At 42.0% G+C, this 14,633-nt stretch overlaps 1 protein-coding gene and 1 pseudogene across 1 annotated transcript; one reads left to right on the top strand and one right to left on the bottom strand.

Moving 5' to 3' along the window:
• The first annotated feature begins 1,228 nt into the window (after positions 1 to 1,228).
• Positions 1,229 to 11,287, top strand: LOC131285555 (sodium-dependent nutrient amino acid transporter 1-like; annotated as a pseudogene).
• Positions 11,288 to 11,540: 253 nt separating this feature from the next.
• Positions 11,541 to 13,048, bottom strand: LOC131289117 (6-phosphogluconolactonase-like). The gene is made up of 3 exons (XM_058318320.1): positions 12,899 to 13,048; positions 12,335 to 12,831; positions 11,541 to 12,269 (listed from the first exon to the last, which is right to left on the bottom strand). The coding sequence occupies exons 1-3, from the start codon at positions 13,020 to 13,022 to the stop codon at positions 12,141 to 12,143; spliced, it is 750 nt and encodes a 249-aa protein (XP_058174303.1). The 5' UTR covers positions 13,023 to 13,048; the 3' UTR covers positions 11,541 to 12,140.
• Between the last annotated feature and the right edge of the window lie 1,585 nt (positions 13,049 to 14,633).

Here is a 14,633-nt window from a genome sequence, read left to right as displayed (position 1 = left end):
CAGTTCGCTGAGCTCTACCCCGGCGTTGTCGAGGCGCTTAAACAAGCCCTCAAATTCTTCGAGGTGCTTCTCCACGTTACCGCCTTCACATAGGTTTTTCGAGCATATCTGTTGTAACAACATTACTTGATTACCAATGGTGGCTTTTTCTTGGTAAGCCTGCAGGTTGCGCCACATGTCACGAGCCGTTTTGCTTTTCTTGATGAAGCGAAGTTGACTGTCTTCAACGAGAAGGGAAATCGTCGCTCGCGCTTTGATGTCTTTCTTTTTCCAATCTGGGTAATCTTCATCATTTTCTGCTGGCTTCGGTATTTCTATTGTGTCCCACAATTCTTCGCGTTCCAGCAAGGACTGCATGCAGAACCTCTATGTTTGGTAGTTACCTTCCAACCGTCCGCCATTGTAACTTTTTCTTCACAGCGTTTCTCTTCAGGAATACCACAATTACACTTCCTGGAAAAACCTTGCCCTCGACCAAAAAACTTTAACGCACGCTCCGAAGCACTGGGGCTGGGCCCATAACCTGTTGAAAGTAAGTCTTTGGTTTCTGTGGAAATACTCCACCCTTGGATCATACTCCGAAATACTAGAGGAAAGAAGTAAGAAAACGCGTGTTGTTCCTTTGGAAGTCCAGCAACAAGAGAGCGAGTTTATTTCATACAGTTCGTGCCTCGTTGACAGCCAAAAACAGTGCTGCCAACTTTGGTTCTTTTCTGGTCAAGGTTATTGTTGAGATGATATTTACGCAGAGCAAGGAACACGTGTTGTTCAGTTGGCTAGCAAAAAGGAAGAGGGCTTTGCCTTTATTCATAGCTGTCAAACAGACTGACATCTGTTTGTCACATCTTACTCGTTTCATGTTTACAGAGTCAACCCGGTTTCTCCACATATAGAACAAATCTCCAATACACCTCCTTAAGCTGAAGTGTTAATGCCCATCGAAGATCTATTACGCTCCAGCTTACAACGATCCAGAGATTTAGTCAGGCCGTCTGCAGTTTGTTCATTAGTGCTGACATAGCTCAACTTTACGATGTTTTGATCAAGTGCATCTCTGATGTAATGATGACGTATGTCAATGTGTTTCGTACGCGGTGTGTACCCTCCATTCTTTGCTATACAAATTGCGCTCTGGTTATCGCAGCGTATTTCAATTGCTTGATTTTCGCCTAATTCTGCCAAAAGCCCATTCCACCATGAAGCTTCCTGAACGGTAATAGCTAAAGCCATGTATTCAGCTTCACAGGTTGACAATGCTACGGTATGTTGTCTCTTGCAACACCAGGAAACTGCACCTCCTTGCAACATAAATATGTATCCGCTCGTTGATTTTCTGTCATCTAAGTCAGCTGCCCAGTTCGCATCAGAGTAACCTATAAGCTTAGAGTTGTCTTGCTTCTGGTACTTGAGTTTCATTCCAGCTGTTCCTCGAAGATATCGAAACAAGTGCTTAACGCCTTCCCAGTGCTTCACTCCGGGATTGTTATTGTAACGACTTAGTTGATTTACTGCATACATGATGTCAGGGCGAGTACAATGAGCTAGGTACATCAAGCTACCAACTGCTTCTTGGTACGGCACATGTTTCATCTTTTCTATTTCAGCTGGTGTTTGTGGAGACATATCTTTAGTTAAGTGTATGCTTGAATTTGACGGTGTTGAAACTGCTTTTGCTTCTTTCATATTGAATTTTTCCAGCGTCAATTCAATATATGCCTGCTGATCTAACTCAATGTAATCGTTTCCACGCGTTATACGAATTCCAAGAAAGCTGTTGACCGGTCCCAAATCCTTCATGCAGAATGCTTTACCTAGCTTCATTTTAATTTCGTTTTTGAGCGCTTCATTGTCAGAAGCAACGATTACGTCGTCTACATAAATTGCAACAAACACCATTTTTCCATCAGCAATTCGATAATATAAGCATGGATCATATTTTGACGAAACCAGTCCAAATTGTTTCAATGTGGCGTCTAGCTTGATGTTCCATACGCGACTTGATTGTTTAAGGCCATAGAGAGCCTTGTTGAGGCGACAAACAAGCTCTTTTTCTTTGTTTTCAAAACAAGGTGGTTGCTCCATGTAAATTTCTTCCTCTAGTTCACCTTGTAAGAAAGCTGTTGTTGCATCCATGTGATCAACAAACATGTCGTGCTTGGTAGCGAGAGCAAGAGAATTGTGACGAACTACTGGTGCGTAAGTTTCGTCGTAATCGACCCCCTTTCGCTGCGAGTATCCTTTGACAACCAGTCGTGCTTTGTATTTGATCTTACCATTAGCATCCGATTTTCTTTTATAAACCCATTTGCATTTGATTGGTTTTCTTCCTTTCGGCAATTTGACTAAGGACCATGTTTCATTGTTTATCAATGCGCTGTACTCTTCTGCCATAGCCTTTTTCCACTCTTCAGAATATTCATGAGACAAGGCTTCTTCATGACAGATAGGATCGCCACACACTACTAACGCCGTAGCTGCACATGTATGCGAACCTTCGTATAAGTTGCTATTGTGTTCATTAGGTCTTGGCAGTGATATTTCGTAATCGTCGTATCGATGAGGAACTCTACGTTCTCTTTCGCTTCGTCTTATAACTATTTGAGGTGACGGATTCGATGGTGGTTCTGTTGTATTGGCTATCTCGTGCGTTTCTGAGTCATAAAATAAATCGTTGTCCGAATCTACAACATCATCGCCGATATTTGTTTCACATATTGGTTGCGGCATTGCATCATTGATGTTTAAGTGTATCACTTGTTGCCCTTCATCTCTCATCTTACTAGGAGTACCTTCATTAATAAATATGACCTCCCGACTGATGACTACTTTTCTTAACTGCGGGTCATACATTCTGTAACCCTTGGTGTGTTCATCGTATCCCACAAAAACGCATTCTCTCGATTTTGCGTCGAATTTTCTTCTCTGTTGCTTTGGGATTTGGACCATAGCTGTACTTCCGAAAATCCGTAGGTGTGACAAGTCGGGTTTTTTTGTGCTCCAAATTTCTTCTGGTGTTTTATCAGTAGCTTGCGCGGGCGAACGGTTTAGTAGGTAAACAGCCGAGTTTACAGCTTCTGCCCAGAACTTTTTTTCCAGCTCTGCACCGTATAGCAAGCATCTCGCTCGTTCAACAATAGATCGGTTTGTGCGCTCAGCCATGCCGTTTTGTTCAGGAGTGTAAGGGTTTGTGGTTTGATGAAAAATACCAGTCTGTTTTAAATATTGCTGAAATTCATTATTCGTAAATTCCTTTCCATTATCACTCCGCAGCACTTTCAGCTTACGTTCCGATTGTCGTTCCACCAAAACATGAAATTCTTTGAAATTTCTTATAACCTCCGCTTGCGATTTCGTTTTTAGATAGTAAACCCATATCTTACGTGAGAAATCATCAACAAGTACCGAGAAGTAACGATGCCCGCCGTTAGACATTACCTCCATCGGTCCGCAAATGTCAGTGTGGACTATTTCTAATATTCCGGATGCTCGTGATCCTTGTTTTGGGAATGGAAAACGACATTGTTTGCCCATTGCACATACTTTGCAATTATTTGTTTGAGACCCGTCGATGTCAATACCTGTTGCAAGCCCGTTGGCAAGATTCTTCATACTGTTTGTATTCAAGTGTCCCAAACGCTGGTGCCAAATATCGAAACTAACCTTTGACGAACAAGCATAAACAACTTCCGTGTACTCCGGACGCTGTTCAAGTTTGAAAAGATCACCGTCACGTCTTCCGGTTGCCTTTATTTTCCCAGTCTTGTCAAAGATATTACAACCACTTGCCGTAAATGTCACTGTACACCCATTCTTGACCATTTGGTTCACGGACAGCAAATTTATTGTTAAACCAGGGATGAAATGTACATTATGCACTAATAGTTCTGTTTGTCCGCAGATTGGTTTTATTTTTGCTGTTCCTATACCAAAGATGTCTATCTTTACGCCGTCAGCTGCTATCACCTGTCCGGTATGAGGCTTTCGATTTTCTAGGAAATCTTCGTTACAAGTCATGTGGATGCTGGCGCCGGAATCAATAAACCAATCATGTTTGTTGTTAAAGGAAATGGTTGATAATGCGGTACATAAAGTTTGATCATTTACCTGATTTGTGAAACATTCTCGAGCTATGTGACCAAATTTGTGACATTTTCTGCACTTAGGACCTTTGCGTGGATTGTCTTTGTTGTTGTTTTCATTTGCGGCATTATACATGTTGTTTCCGTTCCAGCCACCCTTTCTATAGTTGTTGCCTATTGCCAGCGCTGCATCCGCCGACGAAAATGTGTTCTTCTTGCAACAGTTTAGTTTTAATCGCATCACCGGTTATAGGTAATCCTGAGTTTTCTAGACCCATTATCATCGGTCTATATTCGTCTGGGAGTCCAGCCAACAATAATGTTCCGACCCATTCGTCTGAGATCTTAAAACCAATACCGTTCAGTTGATGCGCCGTCGATATTATACGATTAACATATTCGTCCATTGATGAACACGCTGTTAGGTCTGATTTGATCAACTTATGAAGCAATCCAACACGTCGAGTTAGCCCGTGATCTTCAAACGCTGCTTCCAATTTTTGCCATACGTCTTTCGCCGTTGCGGCGTCCTTCACATGAACATAGTTTACTGGATCAAGAAGCAGAATAATTTTTGCTCGCGCGCGACGATCTTTCGCTGTATCCACCGTTTGGTTCGTACCGTTCGCAGCCGGCTCCGGTTTTACCACACACCACAGATCCTCCAACTCCAAAAATGTTTGAGTGGCAAATTTCCATGTGGCCCAATTGTCCCTGCCCGTGAGGCGTTCGATTCCCGGGAAGCTGGTCATGCTGGGTGCTCCGTTTCCGCGTGCAGCTGGATCACTCGTGCTTACAATATTATTCTCGTTCTGTGCCATGCTTTCAACTGTGTATTACCTTTTCAATATGCTGTTTTCACTGGATATGTTTGACTGTTTCCTGACCTGGGCCCATAACCTGTTGAGATGATATTTACGCAGAGCAAGGAACACGTGTTGTTCAGTTGGCTAGCAAAAAGGAAGAGGGCTTTGCCTTTATTCATAGCTGTCAAACAGACTGACATCTGTTTGTCACATCTTACTCGTTTCATGTTTACAGAGTCAACCCGGTTTCTCCACATATAGAACAAATCTCCAACAGTGCGCTATATATTCGCCTCCTCCATCGGATCGTATTACTTTTGGAACTTTACCAAATTGAGTAGCACAAAGCGAAACGAATTCTCTCATTTTTACCGCAGCTTCCGATTTGTTTTGTAATAGGTAAACAAACGCCATTCTGGTATAATCGTCAATGAACGCTATGTAATACTTATTTCCACTAGGTGTGCTTTCAAATGGACCACTCAAATCGGTGTGTATCAATTCATGTGAATTCTGGGTTTTTCCTTCTGTATCCTTTGGAAACGGCGTTCTGGTCATCTTTCCTTTCATACAGCATCGGCACGACAGTTCCTTTTTACATTCATCTATCTTTGATTGCAGTTTTTCGTCTTTGAATATCTTTTTAACTGTTTGTATATCCCGATGTCCCATTCTTCTATGCCATGTATGCTCACAGCTTTTCGTTTGAAACGCATACTCGCACGTGTATAGTTTATATATATTTCCTATAGCTATCGCTACAGCTACACACTTTCCGTTAGCATCTTTGATAATACATTGATTATCCATAAATATAACTTTAAATCCCTTTTTTGTCAACGCACTCACATAAATTAATCCTGTTGTTAAGCTAGGCACATACAAGACACCAGAAATATCGATCGTTCTTAATTCGTCATTGTCCGCAAGACAATTAATACGACCGCTACCAAAGCCCGCAACCTCAACCTTTTTGCCATCCGCCATCGCCACTTCGGAACCTTGCGTGATTTCTAACTTCTGGAAAAAATCTTTAAAAGAAGTCATGTGCTTCGAAGCACCGCTGTCAATATACCATTCTTTTGGCTCTCCCTGGCCCATAATCCATGCGACGGGTTCGCTAGTATTAGTTATACTATTTGCATTCTCTGAACATAGCTTTTTAAACAGTCAGTTTTAGTTTCTTGAGCAGGTAGATTTCTGACGCCTTTTCATGATATGCTTTCAGCACCTTCCACGAATCCTATGCCGTTGCGCACTCCCTGACCAAACCAATTTGATCATCGTCTATATGAAGCCCAATCGTTGCATTCGCTTTCGTATCATCTTTTGTCCATTGTGCTGTTGGACTTTCTGGTTTTACCTCTGAAATAACGTACCAGAGTTCCTCCTTTTTCAGCAGCATCTCGATCTTATAGCGCCATGTCTGGTAGTTGTCATTTGTTAGCCTTGACACAGCTACACGAAATGAATCCATCCTGAACTGTCTTTTGTTCGCTTGTTGGCTCGAACAAGAATCCCTTGCAATAAACCGCAATTCACCACAAATTCAGGCTACCACGATACTTTCTAGACAACTGGGCCCATAACCTGTTGACTGGCAGAGTTTTTCTATTGGTATCGCTTGGACGTATATGATCAAGGAAATTCAACGTTTAGTCTGCTTGGGTGTTAATACACGACTAACACGAGTTCAGCTTTTATTCGGTATCGTTTCTACACGTTACTACATTCGGGTTACCGTTTATACGCATTAATCCAATTCGCTGCATTTGACGTTTATAGATAAGAGTTCATTTCTCAACATGGCTAAGCAGTTTCGCCGAAACTCAGAAGTCAGCAACCCTTTCGTCAACATGTCCGCCTGTTGCTCTGCTGTAGGGATTTACATCTACGGATGACAATCCGTTTGTCTCTAACCAAGTCCTTCAGAAAGAACAGCTTCACGTCAACATGTTTTAGCCTTCCAAGACCCTTGGAGTCTTCCACGATGCTGATTGTTGACAAAGTAATCGCGACATCCAAACACCATGGCAAACCGCAACACACAAAGCCGTCAGTTCAGCTTCCGTCGAAGATAGCGCCACACTCTGCTGCTTCCGGGTGATCCATGCCACAGTCAATCCAAACGTTTTGAAAACGCTTCCGCTTACCGACACCTCCAGCGCTCTTTCTTTACCTCTGCGGTAATCAAGACCCACATCCAGAGAACCTTGTATGTAGCGAAGGATTCTCTTCAGATATGTCCAATGCTCATCCGTTGGACAACTCTGAAACTGGCTGAACAAGTTCACTGCTGCTGCCAGATCAGGTCTTGTTGTTTGAGCTGCGTACATCAAACAACCCACCAATTCGCGACATGGTTGCACCGTACGGTTTTCCTCTGTGCCTCTTAACAGCTTCAACCGATTCTCGATTGGTGTCGAACAAGGTTTGCACGTCTCCGTTTTGAATCGTCGCAAAACATCCTGGAGATAATTTCGCTGATGAATCTGCATCACGCCTTGTTCCATGTCTTAGCTGATATTCATTCCGAGGAAACACTTAATTTCGCCTATGTCTTTCATCTCAAATTCGTTCGAAAGGCATTCTTTCACACGCTCTACAGCCTCTAACGTCGATCCTACGATCACAAGATCGGATCACGAGACAAAAGACGGATGGAGTTTTTGTATGGAGTTCAGCGCCTGTCAGGCGACGTCGCGCTGTAGTCTGGACGTCGTGTAAGACGTGAGCGAAAGGAAGGGATGGAGACGTTGTAGTCAAACAGGTGGCTAGAGCTATTAAAGGAAGACATGGCGCAGACAAAATGGATCATTCTGGGAGAATTATGTGTTCGCAGAGTTTAAAACAAAGGATAACACTGTTGCGGGTAGAGTTCAAAACGCAGAGAGAGTTTTTTTGGATTTGCTCATCCTTATATAGCTTCTGACAGTTCCCCGTTGAACATTATTATTGTGCTAGGTTCGGACCGGTTTTCAACACTAATAAGGGTATATCGAGTATAGCGTACTGCGGATGGTATAGGATGAATTTACGCAGAATTAACACGGACGCAAAGTCAGATGTTTAATAAGGGTATATCGAGTATAGCGTACGGCGGATGGTATAGGATGAATTTACGCAGAATTAACACGGACGCAAAGTCAGATGTTTTCAATTTAATCGTTTTGATTGTTAGTTTTAAAATAGAAAATATAAGATAACATATAGAAAAAGATATAAGATAGAAATAAGATAAAATATTAAGTAATACAACAGTGTTGAAATTTTTTTCTTTGCCAAACTTGTATAAAAGCAATGTAAATGTGAAATCAAATTTATTGAGCAATAAATTCGCTTTTATGTATTATTTACCTCAAATTAACAATATGCTTGATAGTATGTAATCAAAATATCTGAAAAAATAAGGTGTGTTAATGGATTTGTGGTGAACCCTTTAAGATTAAAAATATCAATTTTGCTTTTCCGTTCTAAGGACGGTAAAGTGTGTTTCTAGTTTATCAGCCCTCGTATCATTCCTGCGCTCTAGGCAGGCGGAGTAAGTATTATTGTAAAGTAGTTGTCCAGTATCTTATTGACCTATTAAACTTTTTACGTTTAATTTTCGTTCTACTAAGAGAAATAAAATCAAAAGTTATCAACTTAATCATGTTAATCATTGAGTTATAATTGAGCACTCGACAGCATTGCGTGAAGATCAGTGTGTAGAGACAGGAAGATTGGGATTGTGGAAAAAGCTAATAGTTGCGATAGATGTGTAAACGTTAAACATTATTTTATGGATACCTAATCCCAGATTTTTCAACTTGCAGTTCATCAAAGAAAACGTAGTAAAAGATCAGTAATATTCCTCTAACATCGGAAGTACATTAAAATTCCTCTTCCGGTTAGTTGAAAGCATGAGAGACATGCAATAAAAGGCCACGCTCGCGAAACCAATGGCCACCAAAAAGCCGCTATAAATTAAATAATAATATTCGATTTTGTTGACGATGACATACAAGACATTAATGATATCGTCAAATCTCACAAGATACTTTATCTCCATGGATTTTACATCTATTCTTTAGCAATCCTTTCAGAACATTTAATCGTCGATAGACTAACATATTCTAGAGAGGGTTACCGAACTTGGAGGGAAGAAGTAATAATGGCTTCATTAGCGATGGAAGCCCCTCGATCGCCGATCCTTTTCAATGGAACACACCGGCAAATCCTAGCCGTCCTGGAGCTCTCGGTGTCGCCGGTATTCACCTTACCAATGTGGAGCAAACCGGTGGAAAAACGATGAACATCGAACCCAGCATTCCAAACCGCAGTGGCATCCCAGAACCTGCGATCGGGACCAGAGGGGCAAGGGGGACGCGTTCCTGATGTCCTGCATCGCCATGTCGGTCGGGTTAGGCAACGTGTGGAGGTTTCCGTTCGTGGCGCTGGAGAACGGTGGCGGTGTGTTCGTCATTCCGTAAATCATAGTCCTGCTGCTCGTAGGCAAACCGGTCTACTACATGGAGATGATCATCGGCCAGTTCTCGAGCCGGGGCAGCGTTAAGGTGTACGATATGGCACCGATCATGCGAAGTAAGCTTAGTAAGTAAGCCATTTTCGATCCTTTATTTTTGCAGGATACTCAGAAAAATGTCTGTTTCAAAAAGAGAGAAAGAAAAATCAGTCCACCCTACTCGTTTAACATGTTACAAAAGCATTCTACCCTGGACCGTGTGCGAGGACAGCTGGGCCGGTAGCTTCATTCCGTCCGGGGTGCATATAGCACTTCTGCATCCTATTCACTCTTCCAACGTAGGGTGTAGGCTTTGGGCAGCTATTTCCGGTAACCTGCCTCATAACGAACTACTCCTCATTGATGGCACTCATCTCACGCTAAATGGTAGACTCGTTCTGGAACCCGCTACCGTGGGCCTACTGCCGACCGGAGTGGCTTCCAAACTGCATCGACTCGGAGGCCAAAACAGGCGCGACAATGACTACCTTCACTAATGACACAATCGTTGGCACTAATCTAGGTTCTGTTCCGACGGTACAGAGCAGTTGCGAGCTGTACTTTAAGTAAGTTCGGTGTAGTGATCTTTGTAGTTCCCCTTTGCATTATTACGTCTTGGTGGCGGTTATTGGCCCGTTTCCGTTCCTTATTGGGTGGAGCTTTTCGTGGGGAAGTCACATAATCGATGTAAATGTTTTGTTTCAAAGAGAAAAATTCATAACAATCAGCAATGGATCTTTTAGTAAGGTTGTGCTGAAGGAATTGGATGGTATCGACGATGGCATTGGAATGCCGGACGTGAGGCTCTACCTCATTCTTTTCCTGGTCGCTTGTCCTGGTGAACCCTCATCAAAGGTGAGTGATGAGTAAAATTCTTTTTAGAGCAACAATGATGAACCAGTTTAATTGGATTTCCAAAAAGAATGAGAATCACTGAACTGTCTCGTTCCATTGGCAGGTGTGGAAAGTTCCGGCAAAGCATCGTACTTTCTCGCCCTATTTCCGTACGTCGTCATGACGGTGCTGCTCATCCGCGCCTGTACGCTCCCTGTGCCATCACGGGCATCGTGCACTTCCTCAAACCACAGTGGGACAAAATCTACGGCCCCGAAGTTTTGGTACGCAGCCGTCACGTAGTGTTTCTTCTCGCTTTCCATTTGCTTGGGCAACATCATCATGTACTCCTTGTACAACCAGTTCCGAGTGCTGCTTGTACAACCAGCTATGCAACGATTGTCACCTCGATCTGTGGATCAATTCCCGCGGGTTCGCAACTGCCAGGCGGCTACAATTATCGTCGTGTGCGTCGTTCTCCTCGGTAGCATTTACATTACACCGGTAAACTTTCACACATTCGCTCCATTCCAACTCTGTCAGCTTCATTTTGTGTTCCTCTTAGCCACCTCCCACAGAGTGGCCGGTGCGTCGTCGATTGCGCTGGTGCTCGCGATCGCCGAGCTGATCGCCATCGGGTGAGTATATGGAGTGGACCGGGTTTGGAAGAACACCGAGTTTATGCTCGGACACCGGTCCAGCCTCTACTGGTGGCTCTGCTGGCGATGGATCACACCGTTGCTGATGAACGTCATCCTGATCTACAACCTTGTCACGCTGGAACCGTTAATGTACAAAGAATACGTGTATCTCACCATCGCATACGTATGGCAAAAGATTGTCACATAACAAAATTTCCCAGAGACACACTTTATCACTTTCTTTCGTTCTTCCCGAGGCAGACATTAGATATTTTTGCATTTGGATTGTTGCAGCTTCCCATCTGGGCAATTTATGCCGTTTACATGCAAAGCGGAAAAAACTCACCGAGGTACGCGCATATCAATGATTACTTTATAGTCTTCCATAGAACTATCCGTTGTTTTTTCCACTACAGAAAATAAGAAATTCGTTCAACCCGACCGCGGCCTGGGTCCCCATCGATCCTGCCTCCCACTACGAGTATAAAAAGTTTATTGACTGATGAAGAAGAAACGTTCGACCACACGAAACGAGAGGTGCTGCAGAAAGGGCGACAGATGCCCCGTTTTGGTTGAAGATTTTACTATATTTTTACAACCACGTGCCTTCAAGGTACTTTTCTTTTATCATTGCAATGAAACAAGAAACCGCGAGTTAATATGTAATATCAAATACTGGATATAATTTATTGTACAAATTAGAATAAAATAAAAGCCAATCTACTACCGTTGTCGTCCGTGCGAGACGCACTAAGAAGGAAAATCACTGAATTTGTAAATGCCATGGATAAGTATTATAATTGACCGCAATTCCATCTATAAAACCGTTTACACTACCCTAATTTCTGAGGTTTACGAATTCAAATAACAAGAATAACACATATTTTCTGGAGAGTATCGAGGCCTGCTAGAAAAGATAACTAACTCTTTGTGCAATCCATCTCTTCACATTGTTAATAACCTTGAGGGCATCTGTCCTAGCTGACTACAATGGTTGTGGTTTGAATAAAATTTCATTAACTTCCTCTACCTTTTGACGATAAAATTTAAGGTTCCCAATTAGTAGAATCCTTTCTGATAACCAATCTTCAATGTATTTTTTTTAAACTGGTTTGCACATCAAAGAACTCCATGGAAGGCACACGGCATCGTTATATCGCGGAATGTACGCATTGTAAACATAGTTATGTCCATTGAACCGAGAAAGATTCCTTGATGAGAAAAAAGGCAGTAGTGTAAAGACACGAATCTCTTCCTGGAAACACTCCGGAACTAGTTAGCATCCTCTAAGAGGATCCCCTTCGATCAACGAAGCCGCTTCGTCGCACGCTACGAGAATAAGATATCCGTTCGGGGGATCCACGAGAGTTGCCGGCAGAGATTTGTCTCTATCCGCTACGATTCTCTACGGTCAGTAAAAGGAAGTGTGTCATGTTTGCATTACGTTTTTGAACTGGTCTTATGACTCACCTTCAGAATTTCTGCTTTTCCGTGACCTTGCGCACCAAACAGGCACACCTTGGCGTTGTTAATTAGTGGAAGCGTCATAGTAACTCGCTTCGGTGGAGGTTTCGGGGAGTCGTCAATCGGTGCGATCAGTTTCTTTTCCTCCTTCAACAACGGATGACCGGGGAACAGGGAAGCCGTGTGTCCGTCGGGGCCAATTCCCAAAATCAACAGATCAAACGAGGGCACTTCGGTGGACTTTTCCAAACCAAACACTTTCCTGATCGTACGCTCGTAGTCGGCGGCCGCCTCGTCGACATCGAGCGAACAATTGACCGGGAAAAATATGCTCTCCGGTACGTTGTCATGCTTCGCCACGAGTTGTCGCTTGTAGATTCCCCATGTTGACTCTTTGTCGGCTTCCGGAACGATGCGCTCGTCGCAAAAGAATATCTGCCACTTGCTAAAGTCGGAACGGAGATCGTACATGCCTTCGCAAAGAATATCCGCCAGCGAGCCACCTGAAACGCAAGCACAATACAGAGCAAGTGTGACTTTGAAATAACTTTGACCACCCTTTTGACCTACCCGAGACTCCCAGGCGGAACCGATCTTGCTTTGCTAGTGTTTCATTGGCAAACTTTTCCAACAATCCTAATAATTCGTCGCAAATTGCATCACCGGTTCGGTACATTGCGCGTTTGTGAGGCATTTTGGGGAAATAGATACAGGAAGGGATTCCAATTCAACAGAACCTAATCAGAGTCAGCCCTCTAAGAACTGAAAACCGTGTCGGTAAATAAAAATAAATAGAACAACTGGCAGTAAAGAACAAAACTAGTGTTGGCAGAATCGAGGTTCGGAAGATCTCGAAAATCCGAACCCTAGACGGATTCCAAAGATTCGAATCCCATTTGACAGATTGTAAAGAAATCTTTGGATGGATCTTTGGAAATGGATCCATACAAATTTGACAGGAGTTTCACCAGTTTCCTAGCAAAGCTTCCTATGTGGAGATGAACAGTAACAGTAGCACTCGATTGCCTCACGGTGTAGCCGTTTAACCGTCACCCGTTCAACCGCCTACCCGGGTAGTTTTTGGAGTTTTGTTTTGTTCTAACTTATGATTGGATTGACGTATCGGCATGAAAATTTTAGAATACCTAGAAAAATTCATTTTCGATCGTTTTGCTAAAGAAAAAAAATTTTCCAAGGAATTTAAATAATTTTTATTTGCGTTTTTCGGTTGATACCCCTCAAACGTTCAACCGGACTACCCGGGTAGTCCATACATTTTGTATGGGAGACTCCGTTTTGCTGTACTTAAGACTTAATAACTTTTTATCTAGATGTCGGATCGATTTGAAATTTTCAGTGAAGATACTTGAGAGTGTTTCCCACAATGTTGTGTAGTTTTTATAATTTTAAAAATTCATTATTTATGTTAATTTGAGGTTCCAAAAAATGTCACCCTTCACATCTATGACCGAAACCTGTGTAGCTTCAACATTTTAGATAAGAGTTTGCATTTTCTGTATTTCAGTATACGTATCTTTGATCATTGAATCTTAATTACTTGAAATTTTCAGAAATTTATTAAATTTTTTTAAACATGTTTTAGAAATGTTCAAGTAGGATTGTTTCATTCGAAAACACGAATCCGATAATTTAAACATTTATGCCTTACGTTTAGGCATTAAAATCTTAGTCTAATATTAAACACAAGTATGCTACACATCATTTTGTTCAGAAAATTTGCGCCACAAACACGTTTATTAATCCGTTTCTAGTCGACTATGCGTGTGATTCAAAGTACAACAAAAGCTAAGTAAAAGTGAACGTTATGGAAAAACTCAATCCTTAGAATAGACAAAACCAAACAAACTAATAGAAGAATTACTAGAAACAGCATTTCTGACGAAATAAGAATTAAATAACGGACAAAACACTGTTCCCAGTTGAAGTATGAAGATAGCATGAAGCGACTGAGAGTTCATTAATTTTTACAATATTTTATGCAATTTTCCAAAACATTTCAAGTAGTTAAGTATCTACGAGCAGATATATCAGTACTAAAATACAGGAAAAGCAAAGTTCTATGTAAAATATATGAACTACACAGATAAATTGTTATAGATGTGAATGGTGAAATTTTTTGGAACCTCAAATAAACATACTGAATGAATTTTTAAAATTATAAAAATTATACAATATTTTGGGAAACACCCTCAAGTATCTTCACTGAAAATTTCAAATCGATTCGACGTCTAGATGAAAAGTTATTAAGTCTTAAGTACAGGAAAACGGAGTCTCCCATACAAAA

Source organism: Anopheles ziemanni, chromosome 3, assembly GCF_943734765.1.
Source record: "Anopheles ziemanni chromosome 3, idAnoZiCoDA_A2_x.2, whole genome shotgun sequence".
NCBI lineage: Eukaryota > Metazoa > Arthropoda > Insecta > Diptera > Culicidae > Anopheles > Anopheles ziemanni.
Note: the sequence above shows the minus strand (reverse complement) of the source record. Positions and strands in the feature narration are given on the sequence as shown.